This window comes from Sus scrofa, chromosome 5, assembly GCF_000003025.6.
Source record: "Sus scrofa isolate TJ Tabasco breed Duroc chromosome 5, Sscrofa11.1, whole genome shotgun sequence".
NCBI classification, from domain to species: domain Eukaryota; kingdom Metazoa; phylum Chordata; class Mammalia; order Artiodactyla; family Suidae; genus Sus; species Sus scrofa.
In genome coordinates, this window is record NC_010447.5 from 50133752 (window position 1) to 50154754 (window position 21003).

The 21003-nt window shown below is 36.8% G+C and overlaps 1 protein-coding gene across 45 annotated transcripts in view; it reads left to right on the plus strand.

The window, feature by feature from the left end:
• SOX5 (SRY-box 5) overlaps window positions 1-21003 on the plus strand; it is a 1006514-nt gene that overhangs the window by 973802 nt on the left and 11709 nt on the right. For all 45 annotated transcript variants that reach the window (XM_021092938.1, XM_021092936.1, XM_021092946.1 and 42 more), the window contains 2 exons: window positions 14961-15069; window positions 17726-17899. In XM_021092938.1, the coding sequence (XP_020948597.1) occupies window positions 14961-15069; window positions 17726-17899 (283 nt within the window). The remainder of the gene's footprint in view (window positions 1-14960; window positions 15070-17725; window positions 17900-21003) is intronic.

Sequence of the window (21003 nt, forward strand, 5' to 3'; positions counted from 1 at the left end):
TCCAGGCCAGGGATTGGATCCAAGCCACAGCTGGGACCTATGCCACAGGTTGGGCAACACCAGAGCCTGTAACCCACTGTGCCAGGCAGGGATCAAACCTCTGTCCTGGTGCTGCAGAGATGCCGCAGATCCCACTGTGTCACAGCAGAAACTCCAAGAAGGATGTTTTTTCTCTCTTAAAACAATACTCTCAACTTCCTCAACCCTGAGAGTATGTGAAATCATTGTAAGGAGTCAGGGAGATGAAGGAGAGAGAAGGACGGAAAGGAGCTGAGAGAAAAGAAAGGGAAGGGAAAGTAATTTGGCAGATGCCTTCCGTCAGTCTAAAGAGGGTTAGCACGATGAAGATCCAGATAATTGGAAACCTGTAGTAGAGATGTGTTTTCTTGAGCATACGAGCCTTATACACATTAACTTTTCTTCACATTTCAAATGACCAACATGCTCATCTCAACTAAAATGTCTTAATTCTGAAAAGCTGTAATTGGGCAGTGAAAACAATTAGAGGTGTGAAGTTAGGGACAAATGTTTTCCAGTCATATGTACCAAAACACATAATGAAAGTCATTTGTACTGAAACACATTTTAATTGAAGATTTCTAAAAGATTTTTCATTTCTTTACTTTTCTTGGAAGTGTTTCAACATACCCAAGAACTGTGTGTGTCAGGTTTCTTGGAAACTCTGGGACACAGTGTTATTTATAATTGTCATCTCTGGTTAATTATAGCCTGATTGTATATTCAAATAATGTTATCTTTTACCACACAGCTTGGCTACAGATTAGTGTTATGGATGAGTAAGTAAGCTTCTCAGGTAGGAAGAATCAGAAGAAGACCCTCATACATTTATTTTGTTAAAACCACCTACTTTGCTTCACTCACACCCTCATGGCAAATGGCACAGTTTTGATCAGTCCATACTCAGGTTCTGCCCTCATGTTTGAAGGTATCCTTACCTAATAGGAGATCATAAAAACCTCAGTTTTTATCCTCATCCCACCAGGCAACTTGAATGCAATGGAGACCCACCCCGTGCCTTGAAAGGAGGAATAGACCAGAAGTTTCCCTGATGACTCCCCTCACTCCCCATGTCATTGTCCTGGGAAGATGATGGCCATGCTCTAATATCCGTTAGAAACGTTTCTAATGACATGTATGAGGATATCTAAATACAGTAGTGTCAACAAATCATGATGAATTTTTAGCACATAATGAAGTTCAGGTGTTGGAGGTTGGTGGCATTAGTTTATCAGCTCAGTGATGTCCAGGTTGAAATCACAAAATGTTGTTGCACCCACATCTATCCCAGGAAGGCAGGCTGACTCAGAAAGGAGAAGTTATTTTTTTCTCCACTAACATTCAGTCTTCATTCACATAGGGACATTTCACTGTACTGTACCCCTCAAGAAGACATCCACCAGTATCTCATTTGGGTAGAGCTGGGTCATCTGCACATTATTGCGATGGCAGCTACTGGCCAAGGAAGAGAGACTGCTTTAAATTGATCATGGATTATTTTCTGGTACTGAATTGAGAGACCTTATCTCATCTTTCCTGAGAGCAAAGGATTCTTTTTTTTTTTTTTTTTTTTTTTTATTAAAGAAAGGCAGAATGTCACATGCTGCCTCTCATTTGGAAGTGTCTAGAGTCTGGCTTTGGAAGGTTAACCAGCCCACTTTCTCCTACAAATTGATCTTGAGAGCCTGTTTGTAGGTTCTGATGGAAGCACAGCTACTCATATACCCTTGACCAGAGAAGGGTCCTCCATATTGGGGAGGGGTGTCCTTTTCCACCAAGCTTACAGCTCCAGGAGGGATATTCATGGAGCCATGAGGGAGGAAGGGGACACCTTTCTAGCCAACCAGATCAGCCAGATCAACCCTGGTGATCAGTGAGGTGACAGAGGTCACAGCCAGATCACCATCACATCTAAGGGATATCTTAGGATCCAAGATTATATTGTCAGGAACCAAAATGGTTACTGGGTAGGAAAAGGCCACTGTCAGCAACACCTACATTATAAAAATGGTATCAAAACTCTCCAATATGTCCTTCATAACATTGGTTTGTTTGAATTATCTTATATTTGTAGTCATGTTTCTAACTACTTTTGCTCTTCGCTGTTACATGTCCAGGGCCTTATAGCTTTTTTCAGGAAGAATTAATTTACAAGTATGTGTACAAGAAAACATTGCCTGATGCCACGTTAAATCAGTGACTGTATGTTTACACACACATGCTAAGGCCAACTTTTGTATTGCTTTTTGTACATAAAATAGATATCACAAAAATAAACATACAAATATGTGCGTATATTTCTTAAGGTAGAAAATTTATTCATCAATCATTAATGGCCTGAAATATACCTGAAATCAAAACCCTACACATGCTATGAATTTATCCATAACTGCAAATAAGAACAGCCAGGAAGTACCCTGGTGGCTCAGCAGGTTAAGGACCTGGCATTGTCACTGCTGTGCCACAGGTCACTGCAATGGTGCAGGTTCAGTCCCTGGCCCAGGACCTTCTGCATGCCATGAGTGATGCTCCCCCCGCCAAAAAAAAATAGCTGGGAAAATGTTTTACTTTTCCTTCTGAAGTTCTATGAAAATACTTTGCAAATTTCCACAGAATAAAATGAAAATTTAGTGAGCAATATGTGTATTTTAAATGATGATTTACTCAGTACTGAAACTAGTTTCCCTTTTTGGTATCAGTCATATTCATAAGAAGCCTTCTCACATACTACTGGATGGACTTGGTGAACAAAGGTGAATTTTATTACCCTGGCACTTGGAAATTCTTCCATTAAAACATTCTCTTTTCTGCCATTGTCTACTCTTTTCCTTTCCTTTAACAGAGTGCCAAACATGAAATGACAGTGACCAATGTTGACTTAATGCGGATGTTTAATAATGAAAAAAAACTGTGTCAGTCCCAGCATTAGTTACAAATGGCAGTAAGTGTATCCGATGGCAGCCCTGTAATAATTTTACATCCATCATTCTTTCCTGATGCTTCGCTGGCCATGTGATGGATGGGGCCAGCAGTGTTAACTCTTCAGAAACTGACACAGTGTATCTAGTTCAGCATTATCTAACATGTGCTTTTTCTTAGATTAGGAGAAGGCATGTGAGGAATTGTGAATTACAGGTCTCCTTTGAAAAAGTGAATATGAAGGAACTCATGCCTTTGCATTCAATGGCAGACACTACAATTAATTAATGATTTATAGATGGCTTTTGTAGATGTAGCCTTTAGCTAAATGAATTAGAGATGTCAAATTAGAACTAGACATTTCAGTGGTTAGAGAAAAAACTCCATGAAGGAAGAAGGTATGTTAGGTAAATCGTTTAGGAGGAAATAAGATAGATCATTGCAGCAGTGTAAAAAAACAGAAGCTTTTTCTCAGGTTGTGGGAGAGCATGTATGTATGTGTTTTAGTCAAACAAAAATGTCTCCAAACTTTTAAATCCTTTGCTTAGAATTTACCTCGAAGCAAATTAAAATAACTCAAATGATTAATATTTTCTCCCTATAAAAATGAGTGTAAATATTTTATCTCTATGTTTACGTGTAGTTATTTATTTAGTGACTTTGAAAGATATAGAGAATCGGAAGTTGAATATTTGCCTTTTTATTATTGGAATCTATTCTGAAAATTTTTATAAAATGAATAGAGAACTGCTTTCTAGGCAACTAATTATTAGAAAATCTGGACCAGCTTTTTATGTGCAAGTTGGCATTTGATCCTTAGGTTTTCTTTTCTTTTGTTTTTCATTCATAAAACCTTCTTAATTCTCTGTCTTAGCTAGGGAACACTTCTTATGGGACAGGAGGGGAGAGGAAAACCCCTTAGTGAATATTATCAGCACAGAGCAGCCAGTTTTCAAAGACCATGACAAAAAGGCAAATAGGTATTATGTCATCACCCATCCATCACTCTATATGTCAGCCTTTCAATAATTCCAATCGACATTCTCAACAGGCTGGTGCAAGTTAAAGGGGCTGTTTGTTTCTAGAAATTGAGTATAGGCTGTCTATAGCCTTTTGTTCCAGATGGTTTTCTTCTGTGTCTTTTCATTTCTTTCTTTTTCTTTCTTTTCTTTTTGGGGGTATTTAATTGAAATACATGCCGAGTTTGCAGACTGCAAAGATCAGAGCTGTTTTCGTCCAGCAGTGGTAACTATGCATTAAACATTTTGATTTGTTTGAGCTTGAAGTTTAGTCCTTTTTTGCCATTTGCTTCATGGAGTTTGTGTATATTTACAGCCTCTGCATTTAATGGCCACATGCCTTATTTTCACAGATGGCCAGTGGAAGACTTTTCCTTTCTCTTAGTATAGCCTGCTTTCAGTTTTGCTACATTTGTCACAGTGCCACTACTTGCAGCTAGCAAGTGCCCACGCTTGGTGGGGAGCAATTATGGTGTGAGTTTTTAAGGAGCTTTTTAAAGGTTTTTTTTTTTTCCAGTAAACTTTTTATGGTTTAATTTTCAAGCCTAGAAAAGCTGTGCATGTTTTCAAACAGAGAGTCTTGTGTTCTTTACATCATTCTGGTAGAGGGGTTAGTGCAGGATGGTCCAATAAAATGAGACACATAGGGCATGCCAAATTGGGCTTTCGGATAGACACTCACTGGCCTGGTGATTGAAATTGTCTATTCATTTAAAGATACGAGGACATGCTCACAATTAGTCTTTCTGAAAAAAGCAGGTTTGAAAACACTGCGTGGAGAATGATCTAGATATTTTAAAAGTACATGTCCAGAGTGCATAGATAAAAAGCTAGAGGCAGCAGCAATGATAATTATGCTAAGGTATGGGGTTGTAAATCTACATGACCACATTTTTTATTTTTTTTTCAAAATTTTTATAAGTAAAATAAGAACCACTTTTGATGTTGGACCAGAAGGGTTTTTTTTTTGTTGTTGGTTTTTGTTTTTGTTTTTTTTTTATTTTACAAGTATGTTTTCTTAAATTTTATTGAAGTATGGTTGATTTACAATGTTGTGATAATTTCTTCTGTACAACAAAGTGATTCAGTTATATGTATATACACACATCCATTCTTTTTCGGATTCTTTTCCCATATAAATTATTACAGAATATCGAGTAGAGTTCCTTGTGCTGTACATCACATCCCCATTGGTCAGTCATTCCATATACCACAGTGTATCTGATATCACTTATATGTGGAATCTGAAAAAAGGATACAAATGAACTTATTTGCAGATTGGAAACAGAACTGTAATTTTTAAAAACTTGGTCTGTTAAGGATGGTCTTTCTTTCCCTTCCCTCTTGCTCCTTCCTCCTCCTTCAAGACAGTTAGACATTAAAGGCACTGAAATAATCCAAGAGGCTTTTGTATAATTACCTTCTTAAAGTTAGTAGATGTCTTGCATTCTCTATTGTCATTTATTGCAAGAGACTTTAACAATATGGATTAAAAAGTTTGAAGAAAATAGTCTGAATTTAGCATTTTTTTCAAAAGGCTTATTTGAATTTTTCCGATTATACCTTCCCTCCTCTTGTACCATTGAGAAAGACTTCATTTTGAGTCACGGAAGTAATAATAGCTTTTGGTATTTATTTTGTATGTTACCTTCTTCAAACTGCTTTCACATCAGTTTTGTCTTTTACTATAGGATAAGTAGAACAGTATTCCTCTCTTTGAACAATAAAAAAAACTTGAGATGTGAGATCATTATAGGAATTCATGTGGTTGATCAGCTTTTAAGCCAAGGTCCTCAGGCTCAAATTTCAGTCTCTTTCTAATAATCCATGCTGAAGAAGTTCAAGAAAGTAACCCAGTGCCTGTTTGTTTGATTAGCTTATACCCAGTGTTGGTCATGTGTATTATTTAGTATATTTTTGAAGATTTATCACCAAAGTCTCCTTTAATCAATCAGCATCTCTACAATTTGTGCATCTTTTTTCAATTCTTTGTTTTTCCTGTTTCTGCTCCCTTTCTAGGTCTTTCTTCACCAAGTACCAGCCCCCTTCATTAGAGAATGAGCTAAGAAATAGAAAGAATATGTTCAATCTTATTTATTTTGCTTCTCATAGCCACTTTCATAAAACATGTGAAGTTTTAGCTGTTCATTAAAATGAGATTTTAAACATCTATTCTAATCTACCTTTTTTGCCCTAAAACTACCACAGTTAATTGAAAAATGATCTATAACCCTGATACGCCTGTTTCTGTTTGTCACACCCACTATTTCTGAACCAAACCATTTCTCTTTAAAACAGACCAATTATATTTATTTAACTGAGGTAACTACTGGCTACTGAGCCTACATTTATAAGAATGTGGACACTTTCATAGCCTTTATCCCATGAAAAGGAAAATTAAAGAGAAAGATTCTGAATGTTCCTGTAGCTGAGCAACCCTTTATTTACAGAACAGTTATCATCAGACAACAGTCCAGTTTTGTATTTATATCTGTGTGTTCCTCTCACCTACCAGACATCCTGTGTAGGCTGTGAATTCTATTGTTTCTCTTTGTTGGCCTCCTATTTTTCTCACATTAACCCCTCTGATTTGACTTGGTATGCACAGTATCTGTAGCCGCTCTGGCTTGCAATAGCAATGTCCCTTTTTTTAATTACTTAAGTATAGTTGATTTGCAGTGTTGTGCCAATTTCTTCTATACATCAAAGTGACCCAGTCATACATATATGTATGTATACATTCCCTTTCTTATATTATCTTCCGTCATGGTCTGTCCCAAGAGACTGGATATAGTTTCCTATGCTGTGCAGTAGGACTTCATTGCTTACCCATTCTAAATCTAGTAGTTTGCATCTACTAACCCCAGACTCCCAGTCCATCCCACTCCCTCCTCTGTCCCCCTTGGCAACCACAGGTCTGTCTCTATGTCCATGAGTCTATTTCTGATTTGTAGATGGCTTCATTTGTGCCATATTTTAGATTCCACATATAAGTAATATCATGTGATATTTGTCTTTCTCCTTCTGACTCACTTCGCTTAGTATGATAATCTCTAGTTGCATCCATGTTGCTGCAGATAGCATTATTTCATTCTTTTTTATGGCTGAGTAGTATTCCATTGTATGTATGTACCACATCTTAATGCATTCACCACAACATCTTTTTCAGATTTTTGGCTGAATGCTGAACATATCTACAGACATTTGAAAACACAGGTCTTAGTTTTTTTCCTCTCCTACAACTTCCCTCTTGCACATATACACATCCTAAGCAACACTGGGACAAGTAAGCAAGGGCCAGTATTTTACCATGATATTATCCATGTGTATCTTCTTGGTGGATGATTTGTGAATGATTCTATAGATTCCTCTGAGTGGCTTTTCTGTACATTACACCCTCAGACCTCAATGACTTCTTCCTCTCCATGGCAATAATGTTGAATTTGGATATATAACTCTGTGTCTTTCACAATGTACCTAAATCTGTAATCTGAATATTGACAGTTTCTTCACAAAATTTATTTCAATAATCATATTTTTATTTTTTGTTTCATAATCTCAAATATCATCTTTGAATTTAATAAAATGATTATAGAATTCTTAATCTGAGGGGAGTGTCTTTGCATTTTGAAACATAATAACAACCCCTGAGGCAATAATCGTCATGGATAGAGAAATACCACTTATGGTTTTATACATTTGTCAAAATATTTTAGTTTTGGGAGTTCCCATGGTGGCTCAGCAGTTACAAACCCGACTGGTATCCATGAGAACACAGGTTTGATGCCTGGCCTCACTCAGTGGGTTAAGGATCTGGCATTGTCACGAACTGTGGTGTAGGTTGCAGATGTGGCTTGGATCTTGCATTGCTGTAGCTGTGGTGTAGGCTGACAGCTTTAGTTCTGATTCAGCCTCTAGCCTGGCAACCTCCATATGCCCTTAAAAAAAAAAAGACAAAAAAATTTTTAGTTTTGTTTGAGGGACTCCAGTCAAGTGGGACATGGAATTGAAAGAAAATGAAAAGGGGCCTTAATTCAACCTGTCATCTGATGTTGAATTGCCAGGCGGTAATCCTATGCCTAATACTTAGAAACCTCCAGGGAGGTGAAATTTTTTGCATCCTATGACAGCCCACCCAGTGGATAGACAGCTCTTTTAGATGATTCTTTTTTTCAGTGCTTCATATCTTTTACATGGTCACTTGTAACCATTGGTCAGTATTCTCTTTCTTGACTGCACATGGCCAAATCCTATCTCTTTCACAAATAACAGATCTTGATTCTTGTTAAACATGGAGATTCTTCAGATATCTAAAGACAGAGATTGGTGATCTCCTCTTCAACTCTTTTTCAAGGTCCTGTGCAATTTCTCCATTAAAACCACAAGGATATTTATAGGACCATAACCTAAAGCTGAATTAAGTCCAAAATATTATGGCAATTGAACTTTCCTGGTCTGCTTTCCAATTTTTTGGAGAAAAAGAAACTAGACCATTACAACGTAGTTTTTCTTAATGAATCTATGCTAGCTGCTTCTGGTCACCACATCCTCTTCTAAGTGCTCTTAACTAATCCTGTAACAACCACGTCTCTCTTTTCTGGAACACAGACTAAGTGCTCAGGTCATTATTCCTCAAATTCTCTCTTCATTCATAAAAAGCAGAATTAATTATATATCATCTACTGTCCAATATTTCTTCCACTTTAAAAATCAGTTCTTGGAGTTCCCATCGTGGCTCAGCATTTAACAAATCCGACTAGGAACCATGACGTTGCGGGTTCGATCCCTGGCTTCACTCAGTGGGTTAAGGATCCAGTGTTTCTGTGAGCTGTGGTGTAGGTTGCAGACGCAGCTCGGATCCCACATTGCTGTGGCTCTGGCGTAGGCTGGCATCTACAGCCTCGATTAGACCCCTAGCCTGGGAACCTCCGTATGCCATGGGTATGGCCCTAGAAAAGGCAAAAAGACAAAACAAAACAAAATAAAATCAGTTCTTTAAAAATCTTAAATATGGATTCATTGATTTTTTTTTTCACAAGTCATTTAACTATCTTGGAAATATATTCATCCAGATTAAGACTTGAATTCATAGAAGCTGTGTATTTCCTTTGAAACAGTTTCCATGTATCTTCAGCTTCATAATACTTCTTAAGAAAACTTAACCTGCCAACACATTTCACTTTAATCAGATTCCTGATGAAATTAAGTTTCTATGAAATTTATCAAGAATTACACTTCAGGAAACATTTCATGAACCTGGCTCTTAAAGGAAATTACACTGTGAAATAAAACTTGGGGTCTAATTCATGATTTTCTCTGCTAGGAGAATCTTTGAATTTAGAAGGGGAAAAGTTATGATTAGATAAGGCCTTTTTGTAGATGACAAGACAAAAGAATATTTATGGACCTTTTCAATCATATATATGATTCTTTGATGGAGAAAATGAATGGAAAAATATTCCTGCAGGTTATTAGATTTCAAAGTACCAAAGTGTTCAGGATTACCCTAACAGACAAATTAACATTTGACCAGAACAAAGAAAAAGATTTCTTCAACTTGCACTTTTGTTGTTATTGGAGGAAAATATGTGTGTGTGTTTGTACATAATTTATAAACAATTTTCAACAGAGCTTTCTCTCCCCTTTGTGTTGTTAGATGACCCAGGTGGATGGGATTTTTGAAGAAAATGGAGATCTCAGAAAACAAGGGTTAAACTGAGAGGTTGAAGAGGTTCTTCAACATGTGCATTATTTTTATATTTTACTTATGCTGATGAAAAAAAATCTCCAACTGATAAATTGTTATGACGTTATAAATAATCTTTCATCTTCTTTGGTGGTCTGTGAGGTTCACATAATTGGAGGGTGAAAAACCTTTTTTGTTTCTCTCTTCTTCCCGTGTCATTAGTGTAGAAGGAGATCATAAAAAAGTGCAGCCAGAAGGGGTTTAACTGGTACTGAGTCAACATTTGACAGTCACACTCTATTCTGTCATTTCATGCATGTGCTTTTTATGAGTTTTATAGGTTTGTGAGCTTTATTTCAGGGATGTCCATTATGATAGCTGATCCACATCTCTCTCTCTCTCTCTCTCTCTCTCTCTCTGTGTGTGTGTGTGTGTGTGTGTGTGTGTGTGTCTGATGGGGAACAAAGCTCATCACTTATATAAATCCCAGTTTCAAGGAGCAATACAGGAACCATCTACTCATGGATTGTTTAATTTAGGCTTAGGTAACTCAGGAAATATCTACTCCTCTTAAGTATAGTTTGTATGTTTTTTTGTTTTGACTGCTCTATGAAACATCAACAAAGGATGTGCATTGGAGCCCTTACAAACACAGTGTTTTTTTAAAGTTGTTTTCTTTATAAGTTGAAGTAATGGAATAGGAGAACTTTTCAACTTAAATGTGTGCTAGACTTATATTATGGAGCTGTGAACCATCATGCCTGAGCATGCCTGGAAAATAAAAGGTTAAATACAGTGTCAGGGATGATAGACAAAAGGAAAGAAGACAATACCAACAATTTTTAGAATCATTACCAACATCCTTCTTTTTAATGCATTTGTCCACTACTCTGGCCAGTAAAGGATTATAACCATAGCAGGATACTTAATGCTCATATGAACTAACTATAAATAATTATAATTATTTTGTTTTGTTTTGTTTTGTTGTTGGTTTTTGGCCACCCCTATAGCATGTGGACGTATCCTGACCAGGGATCAAACCTGCGCCACAGAAGTGACCCAGGCCGTTGTGAGGGCAATGCTGGATCCTTAACTGCTATGGCACAAGAGAAACTCTTAATCCTATAGTTCTTATATGTTAGGAAGAATCTTTATCTTTTCTATTTCCCTTAGTTACTTTTAGCCATAGCTTTTTCATTTTTTAAACTGGTAAGAATCTATCATATATTTAAACCCTAGTTTACAAATTAAAATTCTGAGACTTGGGGAGGTTAATTGATTTGTCTAAAGTAAGATGGCTAATACATACGGCAGAGTTTGGTTAAACTGTCATGTCCCTAATCCCAAACTCATTATCTTCTATATATATTATTTTCTGTATTTTCAAATATGTCCTTTTCCCTTTAATCTCTGTGGCCTTCTGCCATTCAGAATTTTGCTAGTCTAGAAAGCATAGATACTTGCTGATCACTGCTAATCAACAAGTCACCTACATCTCTTTAGGTATTTCTTGGCTTTCCTTGTTGATCTACACCCTAGCTTGATATCATGTGCAAATAATATCAGTGCTGTTTTCCATTATGTAAGTCACTGGATAGGCCGCAGAGCCCAAAATCAGCTGTCAGATTTCCTATGTGAATATTAATACATTAATAATAATTCTTTGAATGTTGAGTTTTAGAGTTACTCATTTGACCCCAAGAAACTATATTGACTGAAACTTCCTTCTGTAGATGAGGTATAATTCACTTGAATGTTTGTTCAAGTCAACATAGGATCAGAAAAATTTTAAAGTAAGAGTAGGCTTTACCTAATGTTTCCTCCTTGACTTAACTAAACCTTCAGAATTGTGTAAGATTTGATTAACCGGGTAGGACTCATCCTTTTATGGGAATTCTAGTTATTTTTCAATAGCTAGTTTTTATTCAAGAGAGGAAGCATCCAGATCATCTTGTTTGTTCTTATGTATACACCCTCTGGACTATTTCATTTTGACTGCCTTGTCGTAATTATCTGTTTGCACCTTCTACTCTGATGTTCCTCAGAGCAGTTCAGAATTTTGGCCAGTATTTCTTTAAATATATTTTTGTTTATTTGTTTATGTCTAGCAGAAAAAATAAGTAGAAGGGAGACTCTTATAAGCTTCAGATTAGCATTGGGTAGTATTGAGAGGACAGTAGAGTATAAGTGCTATACTGGATTTGTGTTCAAGAACACTGATCTTAAAGTGGGAAAACTGGGGGTGGGGGTCTTTTTCTATGCAAATTCTTTCCTAATGTGCTTTTATCAGAGCAAGTTGGAACTAAGAATATAAGTTTGGTAAAAATTGTCACTTGTGCGCATCCACATTTTTTTTTAAATTTCCACAAACTCAGTTTCTTTGGTGTTTCTTATTTTCAACATCTTCCCGTTTACCACCTCCCCATCTGATATTTGCTACCCTCATTTTATTTCAGCTGCTTCGATTGAGAAAGGATTAACTTAATTATAAGTTAGTATTACCTTTTTCAGTAATATCTGCACCATTGAAAAGAGGCTTTGGAAGGGGAAGTATTTAACCCAAGGTACTGAATCACAAGTTTTAGTTCTTCCCAGTGAACCAGCATTTATGCTTCCTAACATTTGGCTGGTTCTCCTCCAATATGCCTGAGTAGATTGAATTTAAACTTTTGAGGACTGTTTTTCAGTCCAACTCATTCTTTTGGTGGTTCAGTATATTATCTAGAATCAAATTCATACGTAGATTTATATCTGCCTCTGTAGATAAGAACTAAATATGAACTTTTACTACAGGATCGATTTTCATATGGAATTGTATAGCTAATTATTTACCATATAACCACTCTATTTTAATTTTATTTTTTATTTTTTTGGCTGTGCCCATGGTATGCAGAAGTTCCCGGGCCAGGGACTGAACCCATGCCACAGCAGTAACCAGAGCCACAGCAGTGACAATGCCAGATCCTTAAACCACTGAGCCATCAGGGAACTCCTATATTTTTGTATATCATATATTTACCATATACCTATTGGGTTTTATGATAAACCCTCTTTACCTCAATTCTTCTATGTCTTCTGAATTCATTATCAGCAAGTGTTTCTAAATTGTGGCAATGTTACTATTTTGATTTACATTCTATTTTAATCTGTTTTAACAAAAGGCACAGTGCACATTCTCTAGTTCCTCCAGTCACCTCTCATTTTCCCTGTTCATATGTCTGAGAATTAGCTTAAATGACTATGCAAAAGGTCACGAAAGAAGTGCAGCTTACTGTGTTTTCTTCCACCATCTCCCACAGACATCCTCTTAAGAAGTATCGTAAATTCCACTTTTGAGTAACTAACTGAATCATTTTATTATACTATGTGCTTTAGAGGTAGTTGATTAGAGGCTACTTCTTGTAAAAACTGCTTGTGACTTTCCCAGCTCATCCTTTGCTAATTTAGCTTCTTGGTAAGATGGCGCAAGATCCATACAGCTGAACTAAGAACTTTCAGAGTCACTTAACATTTAGTTTTTTTTCTACTCCGATTGCCTTCATTTTGCTTTTTCTTCGTGAAAGACTTTACTTCAAAATGGAAAACCCTCTAGAAAATATGCAGCATTTTTGCTGTATACACTGTGAATTCAAAACCTGAGAGGTGATCCATGCCCAGTACAATCTTCCCCAAAGATGGTACAGTAGAGTCTTCATTGACCCGGGGACTATCAGATCATGTTGATGGAATGTGGGTTTTTAATGTGACTGTCTTCTATTTTAACAGCTACATTTACTATAAAGAGAGCCTGTTAAGCTGGTGTCCTTGGTGCTCCTGGGCTCAGCTGAATATATACAGCAGACTCTCTCAGCAAAAGAAATTCAGAACCTCTAAAGCAGCTGAAAAACACCAATTTCATACAAATTCATGAGAAGTTATACATTTTTAAATATATAATTTATTTCAATTTTAGTACTATATAATCCTGTAGAACTAAAGTTGATATAAACTATTTTGATTCTAGTTTCCCTGATGTATTTTATACCAGATGACAATTTTAAAGTATTTTTTTCTATTAAATCATGTTCAGACTCTGATGAGCAGAGATATGAATTCCAAGGCCACTAAATTAAGGGAATTTTTCATCTAATATGGACGGTTATAATACTTTCAGAGATTTTGTAGACAAAAAGCATGTACTCTGTGAAGACTTTCAATAGCCTATTGGCTCTTGATGAGCCCATTCATTGGGTCCTTTACCTATAATACAATTATCTTAAATAGTTGATTATTTTCTGTGAACCTTTTATTGTGTCAACAGTGTATGTGTTTTAGTTGTGTAATTCATGACTATGTTCCTCAGAACATGAGGTGCATAATTATACAGAAACATGAGCAAATTTAATGAAATCTAATAGGTGATTTTCTTAAAGCTGTTTTGGGATGCCATCATCCTCAGAGCAATGATGGAGAATGCTAGAGAAAGTTGTCAACCTTTTACCTTAGGCTTTCCGGTTCTTAGAATCACCCAATTATTGACTTTAGAAGTAGATTAAAATCTCTTGTGGTTTACATTAGGCATTATATTTTTCTTGAAAATAATTTAGTTTGTCATGCCATGTTCTCCCTGAATTCAAATCGTGCACTGCATGCTTTCAAATGACTTGATGTCTTCGCGGATCTAATTTTGGTATATTTGTATCTCAAATAATTCGCCAACTCAATATTTTGGCTTAGCAATCCAAATCAAATTGTGGTCCAAGTAGCAGGCACTCACATTGAATGTACAGAGACTTGACAAGCAATTAGCAATGAATATTTAAACATCTTCATTACCCTTGCATGAGGAATGCAGATGGCATTTAGGGAGATGGCAACCAGAGGGCACTACTGTGAATTATGTTTCTATCATTTGGTCACCTGACTATTGGAAGACTTTGTCTGGGCCCCATGCCACTTCTATACTTTCCCTGTCTGGCTAAAAATAAAGCAGGCATTCCAAATGTTGTAAAACAGGTTTTGCTTCCATAAAATTTCTGTGCACATTTTGTGATTTGGGAAGGTTGTCTCTAAGGATCCCGGCATACATCCCTTAGGCAGAGCAACCCCAAATGCCAAGACTGTATAGGGGATTCTAAGAACCAGAGTTCCTTCAAAAACCCACTCATAATTTGCTTCAATGACCTCAGTGCCTGGGCTGAGTATGCACAGGTGAATAAATCAACATCTCATCCCTTCCCTAAGTGAATATAGTATCTATGGCACACACACAAAAAAAAGTTCTCTGAAGAATTATAATTTTCAGATTGAGCTCTCATTATAAATTTCTTTTTTTAAAGGAAAAAACAACACTGGAGAGTCTGACTCAGCAACTGGCAGTTAAACAGAATGAAGAAGGAAAATTTAGCCATGCCATGATGGATTTCAATATGAGTGGAGATTCCGATGGTTTGTGAAATTTTTTGTACTTTTTCAGTAGTGTGCAGAGGTGTCTATTTAGCACCAATTAAAACTATTAAAAAATATACCAACAGCCACCTCATGCCTGGTCATAACGATAAGAGTTCACATTTTCTGAGCAGTTCCCATGTGCCGAACCCTGTGCTGAGTGCTTTGTATAGACTGTCTCATTACCCCCAGCAAAACCTGTGAGATAAATACTATTAACAGAGATTGGCCCTTAGGAATTTTGAGTCATTCTTTCCAAGACTGCAGGGCTCTGAGTGCCAAAGGCAGGTCTTGGATTCAAGAGGGTGTGATTCTAAAGCAAATGCTCCCGATCAGCATCTACCCTGTCTGTCGCTTCCCTATTTCTTATAGTTTTCAGTTGTCAAACCCTGACCGGAATACGGGGCTCAGAGGACATTTTCAGGATGGTTTTTTTTTTTTTGCACTGGGGACCCTTTCTCTCTTACACTGTCTACCACACAGTCAGGAGTCCCACCTCCCATCTGTTACCTGACTACAACTCCAGCTGTGCAGTCTTCTGCTTCCCTCATGTGCCTCAAGATTTCTGTTGTCTGCGTCATCCGTGAACATTCTAAACATCTACAGAGACAACTCAATAAATTGATGCTCTAATTCTGATAGCCCAGCAAAGAGGGAAGAAGAAGAAAGTGGTATTCCTCTGACACTGAACCTTGACAGGGACCCTCTCTCGAATGTCAGGTGACATACATTCATTTTAAGAATTCAACTTTGTTGCTATGGCAGAAGTTCCCTGAATAGAGAAAAGATGGCACCAGGGCAAACTGGTGGGAAGCATACTTAAGAAGAGAAGGACTTCCCTTGAATCCCCCAAATACACAGCTGTCTCCTCTGTGCCTTGGGCCAATTCTCCTTCTAAATCTCATTCTGCACTAGCCAGGGGACTAGCTGCACTTGAGCATTTAACTGATAATTCTGTCAAGACAAAATTTTATTGAATTGGATAGCCAAGAAATTCTGTGGTTTTCTAGCCTGTTGTAGCCAAACATTTCCTTCTCTTTTCTACTTTGTTTGGCTAAGATAAACCTGGCCTGAGTACATACAAAGTGCTTGTTTAGCTTTGATGAAGTCACATAATGTTCATTTTATTGCTTATGTTCTGTAAGGTGTAAGAACAAGAAAAGGCAGATGTGCAAATGATCATTTGATAGTTAGAAACCCATTTTAGAAAGATGTCACCATATATTTGCACTCATTTTTGCCAATAAAAAGACAGTTACTGGTAATAACACATTTCATAAATTTTAAGTTGTATTAGCATGCTAAAATAAACCCATGGTAAGCAGCATTAAAAATCAAAATTTTGTTGCTCTTATTTGTTAAATCCAATCATGCTTTATGCAAAATATTTTCCAATCTTCATAAGACCAAAGAGCATATTATGAAAGAGCAATGATGAGAAACTCCAAATATGCTGTGTTTTTTTGTTTGTTGCAATAGAGGTCTTCGAGTCTAGGTAATTTTGGTTCATTCCTATTCCTTCAAATTAAGAAAAGAAAGGAAAAGAAGTGTGAAGGAAGAAAAGTGGCACTTTTATTGATATTACAAGCTCTAAAAATCCCCAAAATATTTAAATTTTTTACATGCTGCCATGTAAAAATGCTACCATCTCTCTCATCTTTTGTAATGATCACCCTGAAAAAGTTAGCATCAGGGTTCTTGGTATTTTTCCCCTTCTCCTTATTTTCTTTGCCTAATTTCAAGTAGCTCTTGAAGCAGTTTAATCTACTAAAGCCATTCTACAAAAAGTCAGAAGCCTAGAGGAGTGACTGCACCTCCCATAGGTTCCATTGTGACTCTTGGTTGCATTTTATCATCCTGAGTCATGCTAATTGGAAGATAATCAGCATTGGGTCTCTTTGGATAACTTAGATGTTAAGGGGGGAAATTCAGGGAAATATGTGACTGTAGACTTTCGAAGAAATGATAGTGATGTAACTATTCCTTTGTTCTTTTTCTACTTCAGATATCCTTTGGGGAACAGACTGTCATTGCTGCATCAGCATATTTCACGCATTTATTAACACACATAATTTTAAAGGAGTCAGACACACTACAAGAAATATCTACATTGTGTTTTAACCTCAAACATTTATCTAGTAGTGTTTTTATTTATATAACCTAAGAGAGGAAAGGGCCCTGAGTACACCACGTTCTGACAGTCTTTAGGTAGCAGAGACTCATCTTTCCCTGTAGTCACCCCTTCTGCTGAAGACTGATATTTCACACTTTCTGAGCTTTTTGACCTAATCAATATTTCTACAGTACTGGCATGCCTATTGATCTAATCCAACTGTTATCTTTCCAGTTTGCATCAAAGATCACAGATTCAGGTTTCTTGTCTGCTCTTGAAAGTAAATGGTGAAACAGTCCATAGCCCATTGAAAGAAAGGTTAAATATATTAGAAGTGGATTAAAAAATACCAATACAACATTTGCCACCATGAGGCTTATCACAGAAACTTCATAAACGAGCATCTGGCTCAAGAACTAGAAGTGCTGTTATCAGATGTGCTTTTCCTTTTCACATATTTTAATGGACCAAAAAACAATAATGCAAGGAAGAGAACTGCCAAAAAATGTAACTCTAATGTGAAGCCGTGTTCCCTGTTTTTAGGAAGTGCTGGAGTCTCAGAATCAAGAATTTATAGAGAATCCAGAGGGCGTGGTAGCAATGAACCCCACATAAAGCGTCCAATGAATGCCTTCATGGTGTGGGCTAAAGATGAACGAAGGAAAATCCTTCAAGCCTTTCCCGACATGCACAACTCCAACATCAGCAAGATACTGGGTAAGGAGAGTATTCAGGGTTAAGAGATATATGAAATAAATATATAGTTCTCTCTTCTGCATTTGTCGAAAGAAACTGGATTCAGAGGCCAGGAACTCATGTTTTCTACTTATCCAGAAATAAACTGGACCATCATTGATTGACCCTTCTCTTCTGATGGTGAAGCAGTCCATGTTCATCACGAAACTGCCCAAAATCTGTAGCTAATTGCCTTGTGTGTTTCTGTACTAGCTGTTGTAATATTTTCTCTTCTTAAAAAATCTAAAAATATTTGTACCAAGACTAGGAAGAAGTGTTCTTTTCAGATAAGCTACTCCGTTTGGTATCGGCCAGGCTTATTTCTTTGTGGACTACAGAATTCGTCCTGTTGTGGGGGAGGGGGTGGAGGTGATGATGTTTGTTCTAGTACTATAACTGAACATCAGTTTAGATCGTCAAGATACAAGAAGCTGTTGAGTGTGTATTTTTAAATTTTTACTTTTAATAACCTTACATATATTTTCAGTACCATTTAAAAAGGGACTTTTTCTGCTATGGCAGCTTTCAGCTTAACATGGCAAAGTACATATTTACCTAGTGTACATAGATACACAGCAAACATGGGTGAGAGGAAAGAGTACTGATTATAAAGAGACCTATTATACACTGATTTAAGTCCCAGAAAGAAGGAAGAGAGGATTCCATTTCTTTGGTGCTATTCTTTTGACATGATCATCATCATTATTGTCATCCTCTTCATTATCTTTTATCTTCACCCTCAAGTAGGCGTGGTGCCCAGATTCTGGACAACCTAAGCAAATTTTCATTATTCTCTGACTTCTAAGAGCTAAGTGATAAGAAATAGAATAGGAACACTTAACTCTATCAGCAGATTTTGTCTGTGACAAATAAGTAATAAAATTTATCAAAGTTATTAAAACTTTATTAAAATCTGTAATGCCTTTGGAATTACAGGTACTTAGTGTAGTGCGCCTTTTGGTTCTGTACATTAAGGAACCAGTCATCTGAAAGTAGTTACCAAACATGTATCTGTGTTTTTATGATCTCATATTTTCAACAATGGTAATAGATGCCACCCAGTCCAGAGCATGCATTTGTAATGAAACAAAAGCAAATAAAAACTGCATCTCGATTTTCATCTAAATGATTTTGAGAGCTTTAGATGAAGGTGATCTCAAAAGATATGAACATGTGAAGCTGTAAGTGTACATAGAACACATGAATATTTATGGATAAATATGTATGAATATTTATGTATAATATATATCCATGTATAATCAAAAACCAGAACTGATCAAAAGAAAGTGCATTTTTTTTGCATCTCTACCGTCTCTGAACTGTTTTTCTTTCTTAGAACTATATTCTACCTTCCATATGAATTTTTTCATTTTTAGAAAAATACCACATCTGTTTCATTTGGCATAACTCTAGAAAGGATACAATACTTTAGGTAAGCTTACTTCATATTTTAGTATGTCAATTATTCTGAAATTAGCAATCCCCAAATGTCAAAAAACATCCCAACAAACTACAAAGTAAAATTGTTTCATGTCTTTATATCACTCAGTCCATGTGTCTGACTACTAAAAAAATAATAATCGCTGATTAAAACTTTGTCCTAAGTAGAGGAGAAATACCAGTTTTGATGATGTCAAATATTTTAGGAAATAGAGCAAGAGTCTTCATGGAAAAGAGGTGACTGGCTAAAAGTATTCCTTTCTGGTTTAAAGGAAAGGCTGTTAGAATGACTACATGATTATATCATAATAAGCTTCATGAAAGAGAATGCTCCCTAATTGAATTAAGATTTTCAGTGAAATTGTGTTCATGAAAGATATAGCAGGAAAAAGACCCACTGAGGTGTTTGGGGCCTCAAAATTTAGTCATAGCTTCAAATAAATAAGTGATCTTCAAATATCCACAAGATCATTCTAAATGGCTCATTTCATATAAAAGTACAAAGAAAGCTTGATGTTTTCCTTTTTACTGATTGTTTTGGATAACAGCCTCCGACAGCATGCCGCTAATTCATTCTGCTTAAAACAGGCGCTTGAGCTGGGTTGACATTTTACGTAGTCTCTGGGGATCCTAGTTGACATTTTAAAGGGCTTCTAAGCATTTTATAATACCCTAAAATCTGGTTTTAATAAGCCATTCTGCTGAAATTGTTAACATAAGGAATCACCTTTTACTGTTTGGCACTAGATCAGGGGATGGGGGACATCTTTTTCTGATTAGATATACAGTAGTTGGAGTAAAATGTGCAAATTCATTGCAGACCCCATGGAGATGACACTGTTGCTCAGCTTAAACTCTTCATTTTTATTGTATTGCCAGATTTAGAACGGAAAAGAGCACTTTCAAGACCAATTTTTTGTTCTTATTTTGAACATCAGATATTCTTAATTGAAATCGTCTTTTTTGTCATCAGGACGAATACCTAAATGTAATTATTATTAATTTTTTTTATTGTAGAAGGCTTAATTCTTTTTCCATTGTTTTTCCCTTTTTTTTCTTTTCTTTCCTTTTCTTTAGCTGCTCCATGGCATGTGGAGTTCCAAGGCCAGGGATCAGATCCGAGCCTCATTTGCAACCTAAGCCACAGTTGTGGCAACGCTGGATCCATAACCCACTGTGCAGGGCTGGGGATCGAATCTCCACCGTGTCCCAGTGCTCCCAAGATGCCGCCAATCCCATTGCACCACAGCAGCAACTCCTGTTTTTGTTTTTGTTTTTTTGTTTTGTTTTGTTTTGTTTTTTTTCCTTTTGAAAACAACAGGGAGGGAGTTCCCGTCATGGCTCAGTGGTTAGTGAATCCGACTAGGAACCATGAGGTTGCAGGTGCAATCCCTGGCCTCGCTCAGTGGGTTAAGGATATCTGGCATTGCCGTGAGCTGTGGTGTAGGTCGCAGATGTGGCTTGGATCCCATGTTGCTCTGGCTCTGGTGTAGGCCAGCAGCTACAGTTCCAATTAGAACCCTAGCCTGAGAACCTCCATATGCCAAGGGAGCAGCCCTAGAAAAGGCAAAAAGACCAAAAGGAAAAAAAGAAAAAAGAAAACAACAGGGAACTTACTCCCTGTCCATGGTTCAGGGTAACCATGC